General features: G+C 40.2%; 1 protein-coding gene across 1 annotated transcript; it reads left to right on the top strand.

Annotated features, from left to right (window-relative positions):
- The first annotated feature begins 3958 nt into the window (after positions 1-3958).
- ipp (intracisternal A particle-promoted polypeptide) lies at positions 3959-22074 on the top strand. Its single transcript, XM_055641703.1, has 8 exons — positions 3959-4790; positions 6382-6813; positions 10729-10884; positions 14914-15081; positions 17178-17315; positions 18019-18141; positions 19613-19833; positions 20768-22074. The coding sequence occupies exons 1-8, from the start codon at positions 4469-4471 to the stop codon at positions 20990-20992; spliced, it is 1785 nt and encodes a 594-aa protein (XP_055497678.1). The 5' UTR covers positions 3959-4468; the 3' UTR covers positions 20993-22074.
- Positions 22075-22563: the final 489 nt, after the last annotated feature.

Here is a 22563-nt window from a genome sequence, read left to right as displayed (position 1 = left end):
AGTGAGTGGGTGAGTGAGTGGGTATGAGTGTGTGTCGGGGAGTGAGTATGTGAGTTTAAGTGTGTGTGTGGGTGTGGGTATGAGTTTTTGTGTGTGAAGGCCCAGAGGTGCAGGAGAGTCAGGGCGAGTTGGTGCCGGGCCGGCACCTTCGTAAAAATGCATGATTACCGTCTTTTTCTTTACTTTCTTGATAATTATATTTCACGATAAATAGTGAGTGCAACAGTGCAATATTTTGTCATATTATTAAATTAAGTTTATATGTTTTATTGTACTAATTATACAATGGGATGTAATGATCGGCTATAATCTTGTTTGAGCTGCTCAGGAGACTAGCTTGTGTCCCCTCCCAAGCAAAACCTGAAATGACGCCCCTGTTTGACAGCTCCGGCAACTAAAAAATTAGCACTGCAACACTGTTCACCCCCCTCCCAACGTTGTTCTTCCCACCGAGTCCCTTGCCCCCGAGTTCCTTGTTTCTCCTTTCACACATCGTTAAGTTCATTTCTGTGTAGGATCTGCAGATGCTGGTTTACACAAAGTGATGGAGTAACCCAGTGGTACAAGCAGCATCTCTGGAGAGAAAGAATGGGTGACACCCTTCTTCAGAGTCGGGGTGCGGGGAAACACAGAGATAAGAAAGGGTAAGGTGTGAAAATGAGACATCAAAGGTGATTGAGTTCAAGGAAAATGTAGAACAGGTCATTGTTAACTAGGAAAAGATGACAACAAAGTAGGTATGTTGTAAAACCTACCTTAAGCGTAGCTGCAGATCTGTCCAAGCCCGTGTGCGTGATTTTGGCGCCGTTGAGAGGGGGGCGGGTTTAAAACGCGATTTTCCCTAGGCTATTCAAATCGAGCTTGTTCAGCCTACTTAGTTGCTGACGAAAAATCGCTGGGAGATTCTTTCGCTGGAGCAATTTTTTAATTTAAATGGTTAATTTAATTGTTATAGTAGGTTAAAAATTATCCTCTAAACCCGCAACCGCCGACAACGGGATGGATCTCATACAGGGGACAACGGAAGGTAGGTTGTTTATTTTTATATTAAAAAGGGCTTCTTAAGATCCCTTTGTACAAAGTTTTATGTTGCGAGTAGCCCCATTAAAATCCCGCAGTATTTTTCTGGGCATTTGGGGTACAAATTCACCGCAATGGGAACGTTCTAAACCAGCGCGTTCCACAGGATCCCACTCAAAAGCTGATTTAAATGGCCATTAATTTACAGCAATTGAACACTCAATTCCTTCCATTTGGCCTATAAATTAATGTAAATGAGATTTAATGATCATGTTTTACTGTGAATTCTTTGTGAATGTTATTTGGACACTTAGGCTATTTAAAAATGTTAATCTTTTCTTAAGAAATGGATAGATGTTGAGATCTAGTAATTTAAGTTTGGAATTGGCTACAATTGGATAACTAACTAATTATATGCTTTAATTTCAGGTCATCCAAGTAAGATTGTTTCATATTTGTTTCAGAGTGCTTCAATCTATAATAACTGAACATTTCTTTCAGTTCTCTTAATTTTTAATAAAGTTATGGCCATTTCACTGTCCTCGATCACAGCTTTTGTGTTAAGTCAATGGAAAATCAATAGGGAACAAGATGCTAATTTCCGAGTATGAAAATGGCCATAACTTTTTTAATACTGAAGATATGAAAGTGAATTAGGTGTCAAATTAAACTTATTTTTGTGCTTTACCTGATGGGATAAATTGCAGACTTGATTTTTAAAATCTCAAAATTTTGTAACATTGCTCAACAAAGCATGCAGAGATGACATTTATTCAGGGGGACAGTCAGAGATCACTTTATTTTGCAGGGGCCGCGGAATGTTTTTGAAAGTGGGGGGGGGGGGGGGGGGGGTTGAGGGATCCCTGATCACGGGCCTCGGGAGCTGATTACCAAAGATCCTAGAGGAGCAAGATAGACCACTCCTCCGAAATCCAATGGACTGACGTGTAGTACGTGACGGAACGTCACGGCCGCCATTTTTTAATGCGACACGCGACTTCCGGTATGCCACCCGCTGTGATCCAAAGCAAAGATTATAGAGCTCCGCTATAATCTTTGATCCAAAGAAAAGATCCTCGAGTATCTTGTAGCGGGAACAGCCCCCTCCTTTGCGTAGTTTCCCTTGCATTGTATTGTGCAGTTTCCCTTGTATTGCTTTAACACACACTGCACAAAATTAAATTTAACGTATACATATTTTATATATATTTATATGAATGTGTGTCTGTGTGTGAGATGCAAGTTAGAGATAATTAAGTTTATTCTCATGGATCAGAAGCAACTTTGATTTAAATAATCACTATTAATTTATTTGTCTTGTAAGATGATATACATAAACCATAAAGGCAATTATATATATAATTATATAGTAATAATATATATATGCATATATATATATATATATATATTTATACACACATATATATACACATACATATATACACACATACATATATACACATACATACGTATACACATACATATGCACACATACAAATACACGCATACATATGGATACATTTATATGCATACATACACACATATAAACATACATGCATATATACACATACATGCATATATACACATACATGCATATATATTTATACATATGATAATTTTCCAACGATCAATAGATTTACGATCAGTTCCTGTGGATTGGAGGATCCCACTTTTCAAGAAAGGAGCGAGAGAGAAAACGGGGAATTACAGACCAGTTAGCCTGACTTTGGTGGTGTGAAAGATGCTGGAGTCAATTATTAAAGATGTAACAATGGGGCATTTGGATAGCAGTAAAAGGATTAGTCCAAGTCAACATGGATTTATGATTTTACAATGCATTTAAGCCTCTCCCATTTTTATGAGATGCATTCCTGGAATATGTAGGAAGTTTATTGTAACCTAGTGCTACATGCCTGAACAATGGATGATATATCACTTAAATGCAATTGTTTTCAGTTGTGTGGAGAGACCTGTATATTGATGATGCTTTTTGCCTCTAATATGTCAATTTACCTTAAATGTAGAAGAGCTTATCAAAATCTTCTTACAAAGACCATTAAGTATTTTATTTCTATCCTCTTTTGGACCCAAGGCATAGCAGAGCTGCCAACTCTCACGAAGAGGTGAGGGAGGGAGAGGAGGGAGAGGGGGATGGAGGGGGGGAGGGAGTCGAGAGAGAGAGAGAGAGAGAGAGAGAGAGAGAGAGAGAGAGAGAGAGAGAGAGAGAGAGAGAGAGGGAGAGGGGGAAAGGGGGATAGAGAGATAGGGGGAGAGACAGTGTGAAGGGGGGAGAGGGAGAGAGAGGGGAGGGGGAAAAGGGGGGGGAGGGGGGAGGGGAGAAGGGGGAGAGGGAGAGTGGAACGATAGCACATTATAACGCGCAGCCGTCCCATTCCGACCAAAGATTATAGAGCAGAGCTCCACTAGTATCTTTGATTGCGGCCGCCGCCACCGAAGACCCCGACCCACCATTGCACCCAAAGATGATAGAGCAGAGTTATATAATATTTGATTGCACCCTTCTTCACGGCGGGCTTGTGATCTTTGCTTGTGATGCCTTGACAATTCGAGGAATATAATGGGTAACAACCGCCGCATTCTCGGACTTGAATCTGAGCTCGAAAAATCTCCTGGTCACTGGACCTGATGTGTCCGCGGGCCATATTGTGGAGACCAATCCCTTACAAGAACAAAACCAAAAACGTACAGAAGTGTTAAAATTGTCTTTATTATTATGGTAAGTAAAGATCTATTAAAAATAAGTCTAATAACTTTCTAATGTACCGACAAACCCAGTTTCCCAATGGCCGTTGATGGGAGAACAGAAAATAACATTTTCACGACAGAATATCGACTGAAAATAATAAAAATATTTTCTCACCTTTCTTTTTTATTGGGGAACCTAAAGAATGACAGGTTGGGTCGTTTAGATTTACGATTAGAACAATTGATAGCAGAGCAGTGAGATGAAATTTAGATAAGGACGCCATGACAGTGTGGGGGAAGCCCAATAAATGCCTCGAAAAATGGCGTCGATGATCACACACGTGATACTACGCGTTTTTCGAGGAGTGGTCTATCTTGCTCCTCTATAATCTTTGCTGATTACACTGCGAGAGGGATTTACAAAGTCGGGTCGGGTTACTGAAATGGACGAAGAAATGCCCCACGTTCCGCCCCGTTGCATTGCGTTGCGTTACGTTACGTTACGTTGCGTACTACACGTCAGCCCATTGCATTTAGCAGGAGTGGACTATTTTGCTCCTTATAGGATCTCTGGTGTTTATCAGCCGCAGCGCCCCCTGCTGTGCCGGAGGACACAGCGATCGCTTGGTTGTTCGGCCTGCAGGGAAGGTGACTTGATGGTTGGCAGGCAACGAGACTGACCGGCGTCCGTGGAAGAAGCAGCAGCAGCAGCAGCAGCAGCGGGCCCAGGGGTGGCGGGTTCATGGCTCACTGCGTGTATCCGAGGCCGGGCTCAGGGTCGGGGTCGATCCCGGTGTTGGAGCAGGTTGGCCGGGCCAGCGACAGACACGCACGGATCCTGCTGGCCCAGATCAACCGCATGAGGGCCCGCGACGACTTCTGCGACGTGCGGCTGCAGGTGGAGAGCCAGGTCTTCAGCGTCCACAGGCTGGTGCTGGCCGCCAGCAGCCCCTACTTCGCCGTGCTCTTCGCAGGGGGCTTGCAGGAAACCGGCCAGAGCCTCGTCCACATCCACGGCATCGAGGCAGAAACCTTCACGCTGCTGCTTGACTATATTTACACCGGTGAGAGGATGGATCAATGTTATCCTGTCGCGTTAGATAAACACAAAATGCTGGAGTAATTCAGCGGGACAGGCAGGCAGCGTCTCTGAAGAAGGAATGGGTGATGTTTCGGGTCGAGACCCTTCTTCGGACTGTGAGGAAGGGTGTCGACCCAAAACATCACCCATCTCTTCCCGCTAGAGATGTTGCCTACCCCGCTGAGTTACTCCAGCATTTTGCGTCTATCATCGGTGTAAACCAGCCTCTGCAGTTTCTTCCTATATATTTATTTTGTCGCTTCACAGACCCAGTTGAAAATCATCGAGAATAAAGTCATTGCGCTGGGGGAGAAAAAAATGGATCACAGATCAAAGGGAGAATTCCACTTTAAAACTTAAAGCCATTCTCTTTGATCAAACTATTGGCCACTCTCGTGTGGCTTCACCTCTTTTTATTTGGTTAATGTGTGTGAAGGCCCCTGTCATTTTATTCTGCACTTAAAGGTGTTATGCAGATTGTTGTGACAGGAAGCCCTTCGACATCATTGCACACAGTGAGGTACCCACCTAATAAAGTCACAACACGGGACTATTTGAATGTTAAACATTAGCCAACATGATCAAAATAAAGCTTTCTGTGCTGTATACTATTGAATGATGCTGGTACGCAACCAGGTGACTGAAAGGCTGAAGGGAATTATCGTGGATTGCAGTATATAAATTGAAAAGATACGTATGAATTAGTTACAAGATTCTTCAGCTTTAAGAGTGAGTGTCATTCCAATCAACTTTAGTAAGCAAACTGGGGCATTTGAGCGAGATCAGGTAGTTCTCGGGGCCTGTGCTGGTATTATCAGTGCACAGTGGCGCAGTGGTAGAGTTGCTGACTTACAGCTCCAGAGACCCAGGTTTGATCATGACTGTGGGTGCTGTCAGTACGAAGTTTGTATGTTCTCCCTGTGACCGCATGGGTTTTCTTCGGGTGCTCTGGTTTCCTCCCATGCACCATGGCGTACAGGTTTGTAGGTTAATTGTTTCAGTAAAAATTGTAAATTGTCCCTGGTACGTAGGATAGTGCATATGTACGGGGTGATCGCTGGTCGGCGTGGAGTACGTGGGCCGAAGGGCCTGTTTCCGCACTGTAGCTCTAAAGTTTAAAGTCTAAAGCCAGTGTGCTGCTTCACTTTCCTGTAATCTTACCAAGAGCAGAAGTATCAGCAGTGCTATCTCCAGGTCACCATGCAAATTCGATGTTTTGCATTAATTGTCATTGGGTTTTAATCCAAGAATTCCCACTCTTTATATCATGTCGGAATCCACCATCACTACTTCAGTCAGATAAAGAATAATTGGACATTTGCCCAACAATGCATACAATAAAAATTTAGACAGTTCTACTGAAAAGAAAGAAAGCTAATAGTTTTACCATTTATTGTGAGGGTTGAATCAACTAGATAAGTAAATGAATGTGGGTAAAATTAGTATATACTGATGACTGTGCATTCAAAATATTTGAAATATTCAATATTGACATCAGAACTCTTCTCACAATTGAATATAGTGAGTTTCAAATGTAGGATGTTAATTGGCACTTTCTTCTATTTTGTCCACAGGTGTCATCAGTGTCAGCATAAAAAATGTACAAGAGGTGATCCTTGCTGCAGACATGTTGCAGTTAACTGAGATTGTGAACATGTGCAGTGGATTTTTGAAAGGGCAAATTGACCCCTCAAACTGTGTTGGAATTTATCAATTTGCTGAGCAAATTGCCTGCCATGATCTTGCCGAATTCAGTGAAAGTTATATTTATGTCCACTTTCTGGAGGTCTGTAAAACTGAGGAGTTCATGGGATTAGCCAAAGATCAATTGGTTAAGATTTTTAAAAGTGAAGAACTCCAGATTGAAGACGAATATCAGGTTTTCACAGCTGCTATGGAATGGGTTCTTCACGACATGGTCAAAAGGAAAAAATATGTGATTGAAATTCTGGATCCTGTTCGGTTCCCTTTGCTCTCTTCACGGAGATTATTCAAGTATATCGAAGGTATTGTACAGTTTTTAGTATTCTATATTCCCTAGGTGATGTTGCTGCTCCTTAGGAAATAGCACTGAAAAAATTTGTATACAAATGAACTTGCAGTACAAAATTGTCTGCTGTCGTCCTCTACAACATTATTAACCCATGTTACCTGTGGATTCCTCCAATATAAATAGACACAAGCTCATAATGAGATGGGGCCTCTTTATTTAAGGGGCTCTTCATAGTCAGCTCCTTTGAAACTTACTATAAATTTACTTTACGTTGCTGTCTAAGAGCTGTCAATTACATGACATAGCTGTCTAGATTAGAAGGATTCAGCTAAATGGAGAGGTTGGATACACTAGGATTGTTTTCTCTAGAATGTTGGAAATCGAGGGGCGACTTGATAGAAGCATACAAAATCATGAGAGGCTTAGATAGGGTAGTCAGTCAGAAAGATCTTCAGTATGAAGAAAGGTCTCGACCTGAGATATTACCCATTCCTTCTCTCCAGAGATGCTGCCTGTCCCACTGTCCATAGACTGTCAGAACACTTTTTTAGGGTGGAAACACTGGAGGGTATAGCTATCAAGTGAGAGAGGATGGTTTGAGATGGTTTGATGGAGATGTGCGGGGCATGTTTTTTACACATAGGGTGTTGGGGTCCTGGAACGCATTGCCAGGGATTGTGGGAGGGGAAAATACGATAGTGACGTTTAAGAGGCTTTTGGATAGGCACATGGAAGTGCAGGGAATAAAGGGATATGGGTCATGTACAGATAAAATCAGTTTAGCTAGGCATCATGTTCGGCACTGCATTGTAGGACAAAGGGCCTGTTACTACCTTGTTTTATGTTCTATAACAATTGTAAAATAAGTAATTGTTGTAAAGCAACCATTATTGTTATAGTCAATAGTACATTTTACTTCTCATTTGGTTCTGATAAATGTTACATATTTTATTGGTCACCAGTTCACTTAATTTCTGTGATCTTCCCACTGGTGTAGTGTCACTTACACTGAGCTTACAAGTTCCCCAGATGTTGTCGGAATGTTGTTCAACTCCCGATTCATGATGTTGCCTCATCGCAGCTGTTGTCTCATCACCGCTGTTGTCAACAATATGTCAGGTTGCATTCTTTTAATGCATCAATTGTCTTTGCAATACCTCTGGGAAAAAGCTACTGTGCACCAAGCAGAATCTATTATCAATTTGTACTAAGTAATTCTCAGTCCCAGATACTTTTCACCAGAGCCGCAAAATCCCACATCTGGATCCCTTCCTTGTTGGGAGGTACTTGTAATCCTGAAGAAGGGTCTCAACCCGAAATGTCACCCATTCCTTCTCTGCAGAAATGCTGCCTGTCATGCTGTTACTCCAACTTTTTGTGTCTATCTTCGGTTTAAAGCTGCATCTGCAGTTCCTTCTTACACATGTATGCAAATTCAGTTCTTCCTGTGGTTGAGTTATGACTCCTGTTTCTATTTTCTCTTCACATTTTCCCTCAAATGTATATTGGGCAGAACCGTTCCAGGACAAGGGGTCACAGCTTAAGGATAAGGGGGAAATCCTTTAAAACCGAGATGAGAAGAATTTTTTTCACACAGAGAGTGGTGAATCTCTGGAACTCTCTGCCACAGAGGGTAGTTGAGGCCAGTTCATTGGCTATATTTAAGAGGGAGTTAGATGTGGCCCTTGTGGCTAAGGGGATCAGGGGGTTTGGAGAGAAGGCAGGTACGGGATACTGAGTTGGATGATCAGCCATGATCATATTGAATGGCGGTGCAGGCTCGAAGGGCCGAATGGCCTACTCCTGCACCTAATTTCTATGTTTCTATTTCTATGTTAACTACATCTCATCCTGACTCTACCATTCATTAACAATTCAGAAGAAATGTATCCAGTTGTAGATTGTATGATTTGAATGCTCCAAGATGTTTCATGTTCAGGATCAACAAATTCTCCATCATCTGTTTCTTCAATTCCACATTTACCATCACAAAGTCTCTTTTCCCATTGGGAGCTGGATGGTCAGGGGAAATGAATCTGAATTTTGGACTATTGTCAAACATACGTTTCTCAGGCAAATCATGATTATCAAAGAGAGATCTTAATTCTTCAATTGTACAGTCTACTGCAATGCATGAGCCTACATATTTGACATCAAGCTATTTCAAATGCCTATCAATTAGCCCCAAAGTTCTATCTGGCTTTCTTACAATAGTTAATATGAATTTGTTGTAAAAGTTGTAATTGTTATTCACATTGCCTTTGATGCAATGGTTTTTTGCCTTCATGCAAATTTATATTCATACATTATTACTTCTTCCTACGGTCATCTCGACAAGACATCTAATATAGCATTTTGTCTGGTGCTCGATACAAGCTATCAGAATGGCATTGATGGAGTATTGCCCTGAACATGAAAATTATCAACTTCAAGAAGCATGGTGGAATACATGCCCCAATCAGTACCAATGGTGCCGAAGTGGAAATGTGTGAGAGATTCAAGTTCCTTGGTGTGAATTTTACGAATCACATGTCATGGACTAACCACATTGATGCAACAACAAAGAAGGCATATCAATGCCTTTAATTATTGAAGAGACTGATGAAATTCAGCTTATCTCCAATGAGATCTACAGGCGCATCATAGAAAGCATGCTCTTACATTGCATCTCAGTTTGAGAAAAGTATGCAAGACCACAAGAAATTCAGAGGGTTGATGTAGCCCAGTCCATCACACGGATCAGACTTCCCACTGTTGACTTTATCTGCTCTCCATACTGCCTCTGAAAAGCAGCCTATATAATCACAGACAAAGTGCTGGAGTAACTCAGCGAGTCAGGCACAACTGAAGAACATGGATAGGTGACGTTTCAGGTCGGGACCTATATGTGACAAAAAATAAACCTAAACCCAAACTATTTCTTCATTGTGCACAGGCAGCAGTGCTATAACTCTCCAATCTCATCTCAAATGGAAGTGCTAACTAACTTTTATGATAAATAAAATGATCGCAGTTTTATTAGATATTTTAATCGGGTACAATTATTAATGCATTTAGGTTGCTTGTTTTGTTTCAGATTGCTCTGCTGGTGAGCTGGCAGTGAGCAATGATGGAGTTTTAGATCCAAGGTTTCTCGCAGCACACCTTTCCTACTCACCCACCTCCTCCCCTTCATTCTCAGCCTTGCTAACGTTAAACTGGAAATTGTTTGTCAAGAAGCTCTTTAGCTGTTGACAACATTACTAATTATTCTATGATCTTTGCACAATAGACCTCACCTTGTATTGTAATGTCCATGGAAAGGGATTCTGCCTAGCCGAGGAATGGCGAGTCCAATTTGAAAAATATTCCTGCCATACCAGAATCATCTCAGAATTTTATAAAAATAATAAGAACTACTGTATGGAGATCAATGGTTGATGTGGTGTCGATGGGCCGAAGAGCAGGTTTGCACACTGTATCTTTCAGCTGAGCCAGCTTAACCTAATTGAAATTTCATGTAGTTCAATTTCAATTCCATATTTTAATTCTGCCTTCCTGTATACGCAGCCACCTATTAGGAAGGCCAGAAACTTTTTTTTTCCATTAAAGATTGCATGAGAAGTAACGATCCACGTATAATTTGTATCGTCTTGGAATTGTGGTAACACAACTTAATTTTAATCTATTCATCACTCCTACCTAATTTAATTTCTCAAGGTGAGTAATAACTTAAAAACCAAGAACCAAATGCCTTAAAGATCTGTATAAATGAATTAATTGGAGGTGAACTCATTGGCACTCATTTACCAGCTGGTTTTATCTATCTGAATTTACAAGTTGCAACATGCATGCCTACAGCAGTTTATTTTAAAATATTGAACATGTATTGTTGAATGCTTTGGTGTTGTATTTCATGCCATTTTTTTTCTTCTGATCTTATCGCCAGGTATTTCTGATTTTAGTTTACGAGTTGCCCTGCAGAAGTTGCTGGAGGAATACAGGGAAGTCAATAAACCTCAAAAAGAAATCAAGTTTAATAAAATGCCACCTGCATCAAAGATTCGTCCTCGAAGGAAAGCCCGGAAGTACTTCTATGCCATAGGTTACCAGTTTTACTGTCATTTCTGTAATCAGATGTAATTATTTTTAAATGGACGGTGAGACGTGCTGCATCATGTTCAGGCTCAATTGATAGATTTTCACTGTCTATTTCTCAGAGTAATAATGATGGCCATCAGGGATCAGGCCAGAAAGTATTAGTGCATAATACTTATGTCAGAAAGTGAAAAAGCCAGTCGTCCCATCATATCCATAGTGGCCCATTGATTGTAAAATAGGATAACTGAAATTGTAATAATACAAAGCTAATTCAGTAGAGCTGAATAAAGTAACCCTTCACCTGAACTTTATTGAACAAGCCAGGCTGCATCTACTGGAAGGAAAACAGAGTCAACATTTCAGGTCAAAGAATCATACAGCATGGAAACAGGCCCAATACTACAACTTGTTCATGCCAACCAAAATGCCCCATTCAAGCTTGTCCCATTTGTCAGTGTTTGTCCCATATCCCTCTCAACCTTTCCTTTCTTTCCAGGTACCTGTCCAAGTGACTTTTAAATGCTCTTTTCGTATCTGCTTCACCTACCTCCTCTGGCAGCTTGTTCCTTTACCCACCACACTGAGTGAAAAAGTTGTCTCTCAGGTTGGTATTAAACCATGCCCCTCGCACCTCAAACAGGGTTTTTGATACCCTTGCCCTGAATAAAAGACTGTGTATTTATCTTATCTAGTCTCCTCATAATTTTATACCCCTCAATAAAATCACCCTCAGCCTCCTGCGCTCCAGGTAATAAAGTCCTAGCCTGCCCAAGCTCTTCCTATAGCCTAGCCCCTCAAGTCCTGGCAACATCCTTGCATATCTTCTAGTCCTGGACCATTGACTCTGTTCCTTGACCCAGAGATATGGCCTGATCTGCTGGGTATTTCCAGCATTTTTTTGTTTTTGTTTTAGATTAAATGCAGTTATTTCTTTGTTTTAGAACATAGGTCGCAGAATATCATAGGAAAGGAACAGTCCCTTCTGCCCACAGTTTCTGTGCTGAATATGATGCTAAGATCAACTGTAATCTGCCTACACATAATCCATATCCCTCCATTCCCCGCAAATCCATGTGCCCATCCAAAGGTCTCTTAAATGCCACTATCATATCTGCGTCAATCAGCACCCTCAGCAGCAAGTTGCAGACAAACATGTCCTTTAAACTTTGCCCCTGTCACCTTAAAGCTATGTTGTATTTGATATCCTGGAAAAAAGCTTCCAACTGTGTATTCTGTCTATGTATCTTCTAATTTTACATACTAGTAGCAGGTCTTCCCTCAATGTGGATGTAGTGCACCTGGACTTTCAGAAAGCATTTGATAAGGTCCCACATAGGAGATTAGTGGGCAAAATTAGGGCACATGGTATTGGGGGTAGAGTGCTGACATGGATAGGGAACTGGTTGGCAGACAGGAAACAAAGAGTAGGGATTAACGGGTTCCTTTCAGAATGGCAGGCAGTGACTAGTGGGGTACTGCAAGGCTCAGTGCGGGGACCGTAGCTATTTACAATATTCATCAATGATTTGGATGAAGGGATTCAAAGTAACATTAGCAAATTTGCATATGACACAAAGCTGGGTGGCAGTGTGAACTGTGAGGAGGATGCTATGAGAATGCAGAGTGACTTGGACAGGTTGGGGGAGTGGGCAGATGCATGGCAGATGAAGTTGAATGTGGATAAATGTGAAAACAGGAAGACAGATTACTACCTAAATGGCGTCAAGTTGGGAAAAGCGGAAGTACAACGGGATCTGGGGGTCCTTGTACATCAGTCTATGAAAGTACATCCAAGTACAGAAGGCAGTGAAGAAAGTGAATGGCATGTTGGCCGTTATAACAAGAGGAATCGAATATAGGGGCAAAGAGGTCCTTCTGCAGTTGTACAGAGCCCTAGTGAGACCACGCCTGGAGTATTGTGTGCAGTTTTGGTCCCCTAAGTTGAGGAAGGACATTCTTGCTGTTGAGGGAATGCAGCGTAGGTTTACAAGGTTAATTCCCGAGATGGCGGGACTGTCATGTGCTGAGAGAATGGAGCGGCTGGGTTTGTACACTCTGGAGTTTAGAAGGATGAGATGGGATCTCATTGAAACATATAAGATTGTAAAGGGTTTGGACACGCTAGAGGCAGGAAACATGTTCCCGATGTTGGGGGAGTCCAGAACCAGGGGCCACAGTTTAAGAATAAGGAGTAAGCCATTTAGAACGGAGCTGAGGAAACACTTTTTCTCACAGAGAGTTGTGAGTCTGTGGAATTCTCTGCCTCAGAGGGCGGTGGAGGCAGGTTCTCTGGATGCTTTCAAGAGTGAGCTAGATAGGGCTCTTAAAAATAGCGGAGTCAGGGGATATGGTGAGAAGGCAGGGACGGGGTACTGATTGGGGAGATCAGCTATGATCACATTGAATGGCGGTGCTCGCTCGAAGGGCAGAATGGCCTGCTCCTGCACCTATTGTCTATTGTCTATTGTCAACTGGCATTCCAGTTAAAACAATCCAGTTTTTTCCAAACTCTCCTTGTAGCTAATCAAGACATGGTTCTGGTAAAACTCGCTTGTACCCTTTCCAAAGCTTCCACATCCTTCCTGTATCGGGGTGACCAGAACTGAAATTGGATTTCTAAGTTGTTGTGGTGCATTCATCATTAAACACAACCAAATATTATTTCCTGGAACTTATATTGTGTGAATTTTTTTTCCAAATTCTGGAAGCAACATTTCCCACAACTGTTACTTTTTATAAATATTTAGAAGATCGAAAAAGGAAATAGCTTCATAGTTGAAAAAAATCAGGTATACAAATGTTTTCTCACTCCCAGCTAACTATTCCTGTTTATCTTGCTTGAGTGACCAACCTCTGCTTCTCCCCCCTTCCCCCCCCCCCCCCCCACAGTGCTAACAGAATATTTGCTTGTAAGTCGCCATGTAGAGGACTTCATCATCATATGACATTCACATCATACTATCATAATTGGAGAGCAATCGTGCAAAAATTCCCATGGACTTAAAAAATACATTTCCTTTTTTGTTTCTTTCAAGGGCTGATTTTAACATATCAATTATCATCTCGGTTTTGCAAATCACTTGGTACAAACCAGACATCAAACTGGCCACTTTCAAATTTGCATCTAATTGAGCTTAAGGTAGAGAGAAATATGAATCAATTTTCAGTAGATCCACATTGTTTGGTCTTTATTTTTTTGGGGAAAAGCAAAAGTACAGTAACTTTTTGTTTGGAATATTATTTGTCCTGCCATTTCATTCTTAATTTTTTTTCATTAATGCTTGAAGAATGTAAATGATAATCAAGAACATTTTCTTTTGCCCAAAGTCGGGAAATCGAGAACCAGAGGACATAGGTTTATGGTGTGGGGGAGAAAGATTGAATAGGAATCTAACTTTTTCACACAGGTGTATGGAACGAGCTCCTGGAGGAAGTAGTTGAGGCAGCTACTATTCCAACGTTTAAGAAACATTTAGAAAGGTACATGGATAGGATGCGTTTACAGAGATGTAAACCAAACGCAAACAGGTGGGATTATTGTAGATGAGGCATGTTGGTCAGCATGGACAAGTTGCGCCAAGGGACTTTTTTCTACGCTGTCTGACTCTAAATCATGTAAAATATGAAAACAAAATCAGTTTTTGCTTCTCTTTTAATTCATTGCATGAGTGTTTTAGTTTTTCATTTATTTTTGGAAAATGATCCTGTCATGAAAGCTAATTGAATACAGGAATGTTTCATTTCAAAATCCTTCCGAAAATTAATCAATCCCAGGCTCAGTCTAAATTTCTAAGACATTGCCTTTGGCAATTTCTAAACGAGCCATGATCAACATACCTTGTCATATCCCAACCATTGGTTTTCATTCCAGACATTCTAAACCTGTCCATGCATAATTGATGGTAACATTTTCAAAGATTTATTTAATTAAAATCATTTAAAAAGTATTAAATGTATTGTATCTGGTTCCTGAAAATGTCAAAGTCCTATTGTCTCAAGGTATAATTTTCACTGTTTCTGTACTATTGACAAGGTGGTTACACACGTCTTCAAGGAGGTCGATGGAGTGATAGCAGAACTCTTAGTTGTGTGGAACGTTTTGATTCATTCAGTCAATACTGGACAACTGTATCCTCTCTCCACCAGGCTAGAAGTGGGTTGGGTGTTGCAGTGCTCGAGGGGATGATCTATGTAATTGGTGGTAAGTGCCATATTGTCTATGTAGTCGGTGGTATGTACCATTGAGTTTGCATTTGATTTTAGTTCCTACTACTATGCAGACATTTATTTTGTCTGAAACAGCATAAAATGGTTTAATATCTAGGACATGGCATCAATATCGCTTCTTTCTGAAGTTCCCCAAGACCTGAAGAATGTATTTCTCCTTTTCTCAGTTTTGTTTTATTTTGATTGATGTGTTGTAAGGAAACCAAATAATGTTTATCGGTTTAATAAGGAATAGAATTCAATAAGGAACAGGACTTCAGAGTAAATACTTTGAGACTATGGGAATATTTTAATTATAGTTAAGCTGTTCATTTTTACATTTCAAGGTTTCAAGGTCAGTTTATTGTCACATGTACCAATTAAGGCACAGTGAAATTTAAGTTACCATACAGCCATACTAAGTGAAGAGCAACAAGACACACAACCACATAAAAGTTAACATAAACATCCATCACAGTGGATTCCACATTCCTCACTATGATGGAAGGCGATAAAGTACAATCCTCTTCCTCTTTGTTCGTCCGCGGTCAGAGCAGTCAAACCAACCACAGTTGGGGCCATCGAAGCCCCCACAGCCGATGATCAAAGCCCCTGTCGGGGTGATCGAAACTCCCACATCAGGGGGGTTGAAATTCTCTCCGCAGCATGGTGCTCCCGAGTCGGCCTCTTCTTACCAGAGACCGCGGGTTTCACGATGTATAAGTCCACAGGCCCCGCGGTTGGAGCTACGATCCCCAGCAAAGGGATCACAATCTCCCCGATGTTAAAGTCCCGCAGACTCCTGCGGCTTGGAGCACCCATCAGTCTCCAGGAAAGGCCGCCAACTGCACGATGTTAGGCCACAGTGGGGACGGAGATACGATACAGAAAAAAATTGCATATTCGTCTATGCAAGAGATTGGAAAAAAAAGTTACCCCCATCCCCCCACATAAAACAAACCAAGGAACACTAAAAGAGAGGACTGAAGAAGGGTCTTGACCCAAAACGTTGCCAATTTCCTTTGCTCCATAGTTGCTGCCTCACCCGCTGAGTTTCTCCAGCATTTTTGTCTACCAAGGAACACGAAAACATACTTTTTAACACAAACTGAAAATAACACAAAAGAAAAAAGGACAGACTGACTGTTGGCGAGGCAGCCACTGCTGGTGGCGCCATCAGGTGGAAAAATGAACCTCGTAACTCAAATCTGATGATAAAATATATTAAATATAGAAACTGCAGAAGTACTCAGCAGGACTTCATTATTCTTGTCAACAATTTATTTTTGTCACTGATTCCAAGTCTCACAGCTTTCCAGTTCAGTTCTTCCTACATTATTTTGTTTCCATGTTATAGTAATCAGGATTCACGGCTCATGGTTACTTGGCATGAGTACAACATTTGTATTTCATTATTCATCAGCTTTTAACGCAAGACTATTACTTCATCTGGCTCCAGAGATGCTGCCTGTCCCACTGAATTACTCCAGCTTTTTGTATCTATCTTCAACTATCTGAAGTTTTGCCATACCTTGTTCATCCTTAATCTCATTATGCTTGTTTGCCAAGGCTGATGTTTTAATAAGTTTGAACAGACAGTACCTCAGAATTTTGTAATCCTTCACAAACATTGACCTCAGTTTTTGTATAGGGTCAGTTATTTTTCAGCTAGGATGATTTTTTGTTTCTGATAAGTAACACACGCTGATGAAGTAACTTGGTCTTTTAGAACATTTCCCATAAGCTACCAGATCTTTAGAAAACCTTTAACTCAGTAAATGAGCCAGCAATTGGATAGTTGGGAAAATTTAAGGTGCTGTGGGCAAGAAAACTGTTAAATTTGTATTTTTATAGCTTCCATTAAAAATGAATAACAATTTAATCTATTTGATTTTGAGTGATTGTGTGTGTGGGGGGGGGGGGTTAAGTTCTTTCACAAAAATCACAAATTTTAAGATTTATTAAATTTACCAAGATAATAAAGTCAAAAGAAATGGGTTACATTTTAAATTGTTTTGAAGATGATAGGTTATAAAAAAACAATAGACTGTACAAGTAGGTATGTTCATAATGCCTTCATTTTTTTGTAAGGTGAAAGTGATTCCATGATTTTTGACTGTGCTGAGCGATATGATCCAGTTACTAAGCAATGGGCAGCCGTGGCCTCCATGAATTCTCCTCGATGTGGACTTGCTGTATGTGCCTGTCATGCTGCTATATATGCTCTAGGTGAGAGTGTAAAATATGATTACTCTTGGTTTTATAACCAGCTCCTTAAAACTGCAAGGGAGGCAGTTTTAATAATGCAAGACTAGAGCTAATATGTATCATTTTATTGTGGTAACAATAATCTTCATTCAACTTTGTATACTGACATAATTTACAGCATAGCATAACAATGTTAACCGTATAAATTGCAGGTAATTGGGTTGGCAATTATTATCTTGTATATAGGTAATTGTCAACTTTTGAATAACAAAACATGGGATCTTCACTGGTAACTCCCTTCATATTTTCAACTACTCAACCACAACCACAGATGGCCCCAAGGCAAATGTTCCCATAAACTAAATGACATGATTTTTTTTCCATTATAAATATTTGCTGTTTTAATGTGTAATTTGACACTGTTTGATATTGTGAGCCACAATACAAAAAAATAGTAGAGATGTCAGATGAACAGTTACTAACAAGACCATTTGGACCTCGAGGATGATATTGTCAGGAGAGGTGCAGGTTCCTTACAGGAAACAATGAAGATTGCAAGTAGAACACATTAAAAATTAACGTGGGAACTATATTTTTTTTAAATCAAGCAAATGTAAGCTTTCCTGCGAATTAAAGTGAGAAAGATAGGTAAAGTTATTTAATTTTTTTTAAAGTGAAGTCTCCAACTCTCTTCACACAGTGTGCATCTTTTGAATATTTCCAGGAGGCTGGGTTGGAGCAGATATTGGGAAGACGATGGAAAGATTTGACCCTTTGGACAATAAATGGGAAGTTGTTGGTGACATGATAGTCCCTCGATACTTCTTTGGTTGCTGTGAAATGCAAGGTAGGGATTGCCAACCAGAATATAGTTCCTTGTTGAAGATAAGCAAGCGAGTGTTAATGGCACTTTCTGCTTTTGTATCATTTCTCGTGCCAACTCAATTTTATCGTGCTTTATGGTTATTATGGTTGAGTAAGTTTCATTATTGTAGATGGACATGTAAATACGCATACCTGGACATTGACTTTATTATACTGTTTACAAAATGTTGCATTGAACAATAACTAAGGCATATAAATCCTTGCTGGTCTTTCTCTATTTTCTCCTTTCTGCCCTGATGTAAATTAATTGCTGCAATCTAAACCTAAACATGCAAACAGCAGGGCACCAGTAGCCCCCTCTCATATTTTGCTCGAGTGGTCAGGTTTCAGGCATGTACCCTGATAAGGATTTTGGGAGTTTAAGGACAGTAGTGTTTAAAAATTTAGATTTACAGTTAGCATGGGAGGTAGGGACTCTTATTTTGGATTATTGTATATCCCAAGTGATTTTGGCAACAAGACGATGCCCTGCATTCACGAGCTGGGAAATCATGTACTGGGATCTGGCAGCACATCAGCAGGTAGATTGAATCTTGACGATTATATCAGCAGCACTAGGCGGGCAGCTAAACGTTGTTCTCTCCAGGTTTTCTGGAATGTTTGGAGAATCATTGTGGTCGGTGCACTTGCTGCAGTTAGGAAGGGTGATTGGTAATCAGGAGCAGCCCTGATTTTAAATAAAAAACAAATGGTGGTGTTCATAAGAATACTTCGCTCTGGAAGAGAGCAAGCCACCATCAGTTGGTGAGGTTGGATTGGTATTGGAGAGACCAGGGTGTTGGAGAGATCAGAATGAGGATTGGTCAGGGCAATGAAGTAATCGAGAGGCAAAGCAATATGGAAGTATGTAAAGGGGAAAGGCACAATTGAAGGGAGATGACTGATGGGAACCAAGCAAATAAAGAAACTAAGGCAAGCAATTGGGAGGGGAGGGGAAACAGAGGTAAGGAGATGGGAGAAAGTGGTAGGTCTGAAGGGGGGAGATGACATGGGTATGAGACCTGAGATAGGAACCAAGATGATGTCAATCAGATGATCAGAATGCAACTGTTCATGTGGGAAAAATGGATCTCCAATCGGCCTGGACCTCTTGTCATAGGACAAAGACCTTGCTGAGTCCAGTTTGTGTGGTAATGTCAGCCTCCCCATGTTAAAGGAATTCATGCTCAGTAATCGTTTGTCATGAACTGGCAAAAAGGCAGGTCCTTGTTGACTCTGAAGGATTGCCTTGCAAGAAAGGTTAAAGCTCATTCAAATGTAAATGTACTTTTGGCAATCCAAACCTATTCTAATGTTTGCATTTGACAAATTTTCTAACTTTCATTCAGGATGCCCACATTTTATGAATACAAAGCTTATGTAAAGTAATGAGGATTGATGATTAATTTCATAAAAAGAAGTCAACATGCAAGAAATCTGTAATTGTTCCACAGGCTTAATTTATATTGTTGGAGGTTTAAGTGACTCGGGGTCTGAGCTCTGTTCAGCTGAAATGTTCGATCCCATTGCAAAACGTTGGATGACATTGGAGAGTATGAAAACAAAACGAGTATATGTTGGAATAGCAGCTCTGAATGACTGTGTTTATGCCGTTGGAGGATGGAATGAGACCCAAAATGCTCTGCGGACAGTAGAGAAGTACTCCCTTCAGGAGGTAGGTGTGGTTAGCCTATTGTTCATTATATCGTGTTCCCAGAAAAACAGAAAGATAAAATTAAGCTTCATATTGTTTGGTATGTGTGCAGTGCGTAAATATAATAGGTTACTGTTAAAATTAATTAAGATTGCCTTTTGGCTCTACCCCCATTCTTGGAGTTTAGTTGTGGAGTAACAGGCCTAAATACGAGAAGTAAGAATCCCCAATCCAAAATATCAGTTGGGGTTAGTGGGTACTTTCAAATTGTGTTTCATATATTTTTATACTAAGTTTTATAACTTCCCTCAAGACGACTAAAAACTGCAATGTCCTTCGAGGACTTGAGTCAAGTAAAGCAGGGAACCATGAAAACTCCCTTTTGTATCCATGGTATATCTACTCGAAGGTTAAACCACTTTCCTTTCATTACAAAGATCTGCAGAGAACCCTTTGCTGGTCCAGAATCTCTGCTTTGGCTTTGGTAGTTTTTGTCCCCATATGATGGATGGGGTTAGATGTTCCATGGCCTTGTAAATGAGGGTACTCGAATACCTAAACAAACCTAACCTGGGGCTCCATCATACTGAATGCAATGGACTTGGAATGTTGAACAGTCTGGCTCTCTCTGCAGTAAGCACACTATGCCACTGTTTATCGTCCATCCTTTTTGCCATCCAGTTGGCAATGTTGGCATCAGGATGTCTGGGAAAGATGTGCACCTTGATTTTGTCAGAATATTCCATAATTAAAATCTAATTTCAAAAATAGAAAAAAAAATCAATATAATTGAAAAGAAGTAAAATAAACCATTCAAAATGTTGATGTATGAAAAATTACTGAGGTAAGTTTCTAAAGTAACACTGAGATGATCTGATGAATTACAGAAGTATAGGAAACTTGCATTATAAATTCAGATTTTTCTTTTTTGTTCTCTTTTCCCATTCTGTTTCAGGAGAAGTGGTTTGAGGTTTCATCAATGAATGTGGCAAGGGCAGGTGTTTCAGTCATCGCTGTAAATGGGCTCCTTTATGCAGCAGGAGGTCGAACCTCAGGTCGAGATTCTTCAGCTCCTGTTACTCTAGACTCTGTGGAAGCCTATGATCCTCACACCGATACATGGATGGAAATCGGGAACATGATAACGAGCCGCTGTGATGGAGGTGTAGCCGTACTTTGATTGTTGATGACTGTATCTCAGATATTAACTAAGAGAGAATCTCCCATCATGTATTTCCGTTGTAATGAAGGAAATTTTCATGATTTAAACAGCTGTTTTTGGGTTCCAACTTGGCTCAGCATAGATTCACTGTCACAAAACGTAAATAGAAAGTACAGGCCATTTGCACTTCAAGCAAGCTCCTCTATTTGATGATTTGTGGTAGATCTCAATTCTTTCCTCACTAGCCCTCTATTCCCAATGACTTCAGTTTAAGAATATTTTCTGTTTTCAATATTGTCAATCAATGAGCATCCACAGCTCACTAGAGGTAGAGAATGGCAAATATTTAAAACTATGTGGAAAAAAATTATCTTCTTCATATTTAAATATGTAAAATAAAAAGATGTACCACCCAATTTGTGCACAACACACTTGCACAAATGATCGTGAGACACTGACGTAATAATCTGTTGTAGTGAAATTGAATGAGAGATGAATATTAGCCAGGAATCGTTTTTGAAACAATGTCATTAAACATGGAACATCAGCCAAGATTTACGTACTCCGGTGTATGGAGTGAGGTTTCAATACCTCTCTTCTGAATTAGTAGCAGATTCGTACCATCTAACTCATAGGTGACACTAATCAAACTTTGACTGAGCATACAAATATTTTAAAACTGTACATTGAAGTTCAGGAAAAAAACTTGAAACATTATCCAGCATTTTGTATAAGCCTTTAATTTATTGCATATTGGTGTGTGGATGTTTTGAATGACATTTTCAGGAAGTCATAAAGTGATGGAACACGGACAGGCCCTTCAGCCCATGAAGTTCGTGCCGACTACCAACCACCCACTAACATTAATCGTATATTAATTCCCATTTTCCATGAATGCAACCAGTGAAAGTTTACAATGGGAGTGTTCAATAATACCAGTGCCTTTTTTTAGTGCTCTCCAGTGTCCCTATTGTCTTTGGAGACAATTTTAATAATTATTACAACATCTAACAGCACACAATATTGTGAATTTAATGGGTATTGGTATTAATTGTAATTACTTTTAGTAACTATTTTCTTAATAAATATGTTGAACTATGTTGAATTGATTTTGCATATGTCAAAAAATACAAACTAGTGCATTTTGATTTTATTTAGAACTATAGAATTTCGATCATTTAAATAATTGGGACAGTATTTCATCTTTGATTTTAATTCTCCTATAAGGTTAACTCTTCTTGTATCCTTGAACTCCTGTACTTTTGCAAACACTCAAAGTACTTAACATTTGAATTTACTGTCATCGATCACCCTAATAAATATGCATTCCTGACAAACAGACCCTTCAGCCCACCTTGTCTGCACCGACCTTGATGCCAATCTAAATCAATGCCATTTGCCTTCAGAAGGTCCATATACCTGCCTACTATGTGCCTGTCTAAATGCTTCTTCAAGATTGCTATAATTTCAGATTCTACCAGTTTCCCTGGCTGTGCATTTCACACACCTACTTTGCTCTACTTGTAAATATTAACTTGCCTTGTATTAAAAATATTTAAAACCTCCTTTAAATATATTCCCTCACCTTA

This window comes from Leucoraja erinacea, chromosome 10 (assembly GCF_028641065.1).
Source record: "Leucoraja erinacea ecotype New England chromosome 10, Leri_hhj_1, whole genome shotgun sequence".
Lineage (NCBI taxonomy): Eukaryota > Metazoa > Chordata > Chondrichthyes > Rajiformes > Rajidae > Leucoraja > Leucoraja erinaceus.
Note: the sequence above shows the minus strand (reverse complement) of the source record. Positions and strands in the feature narration are given on the sequence as shown.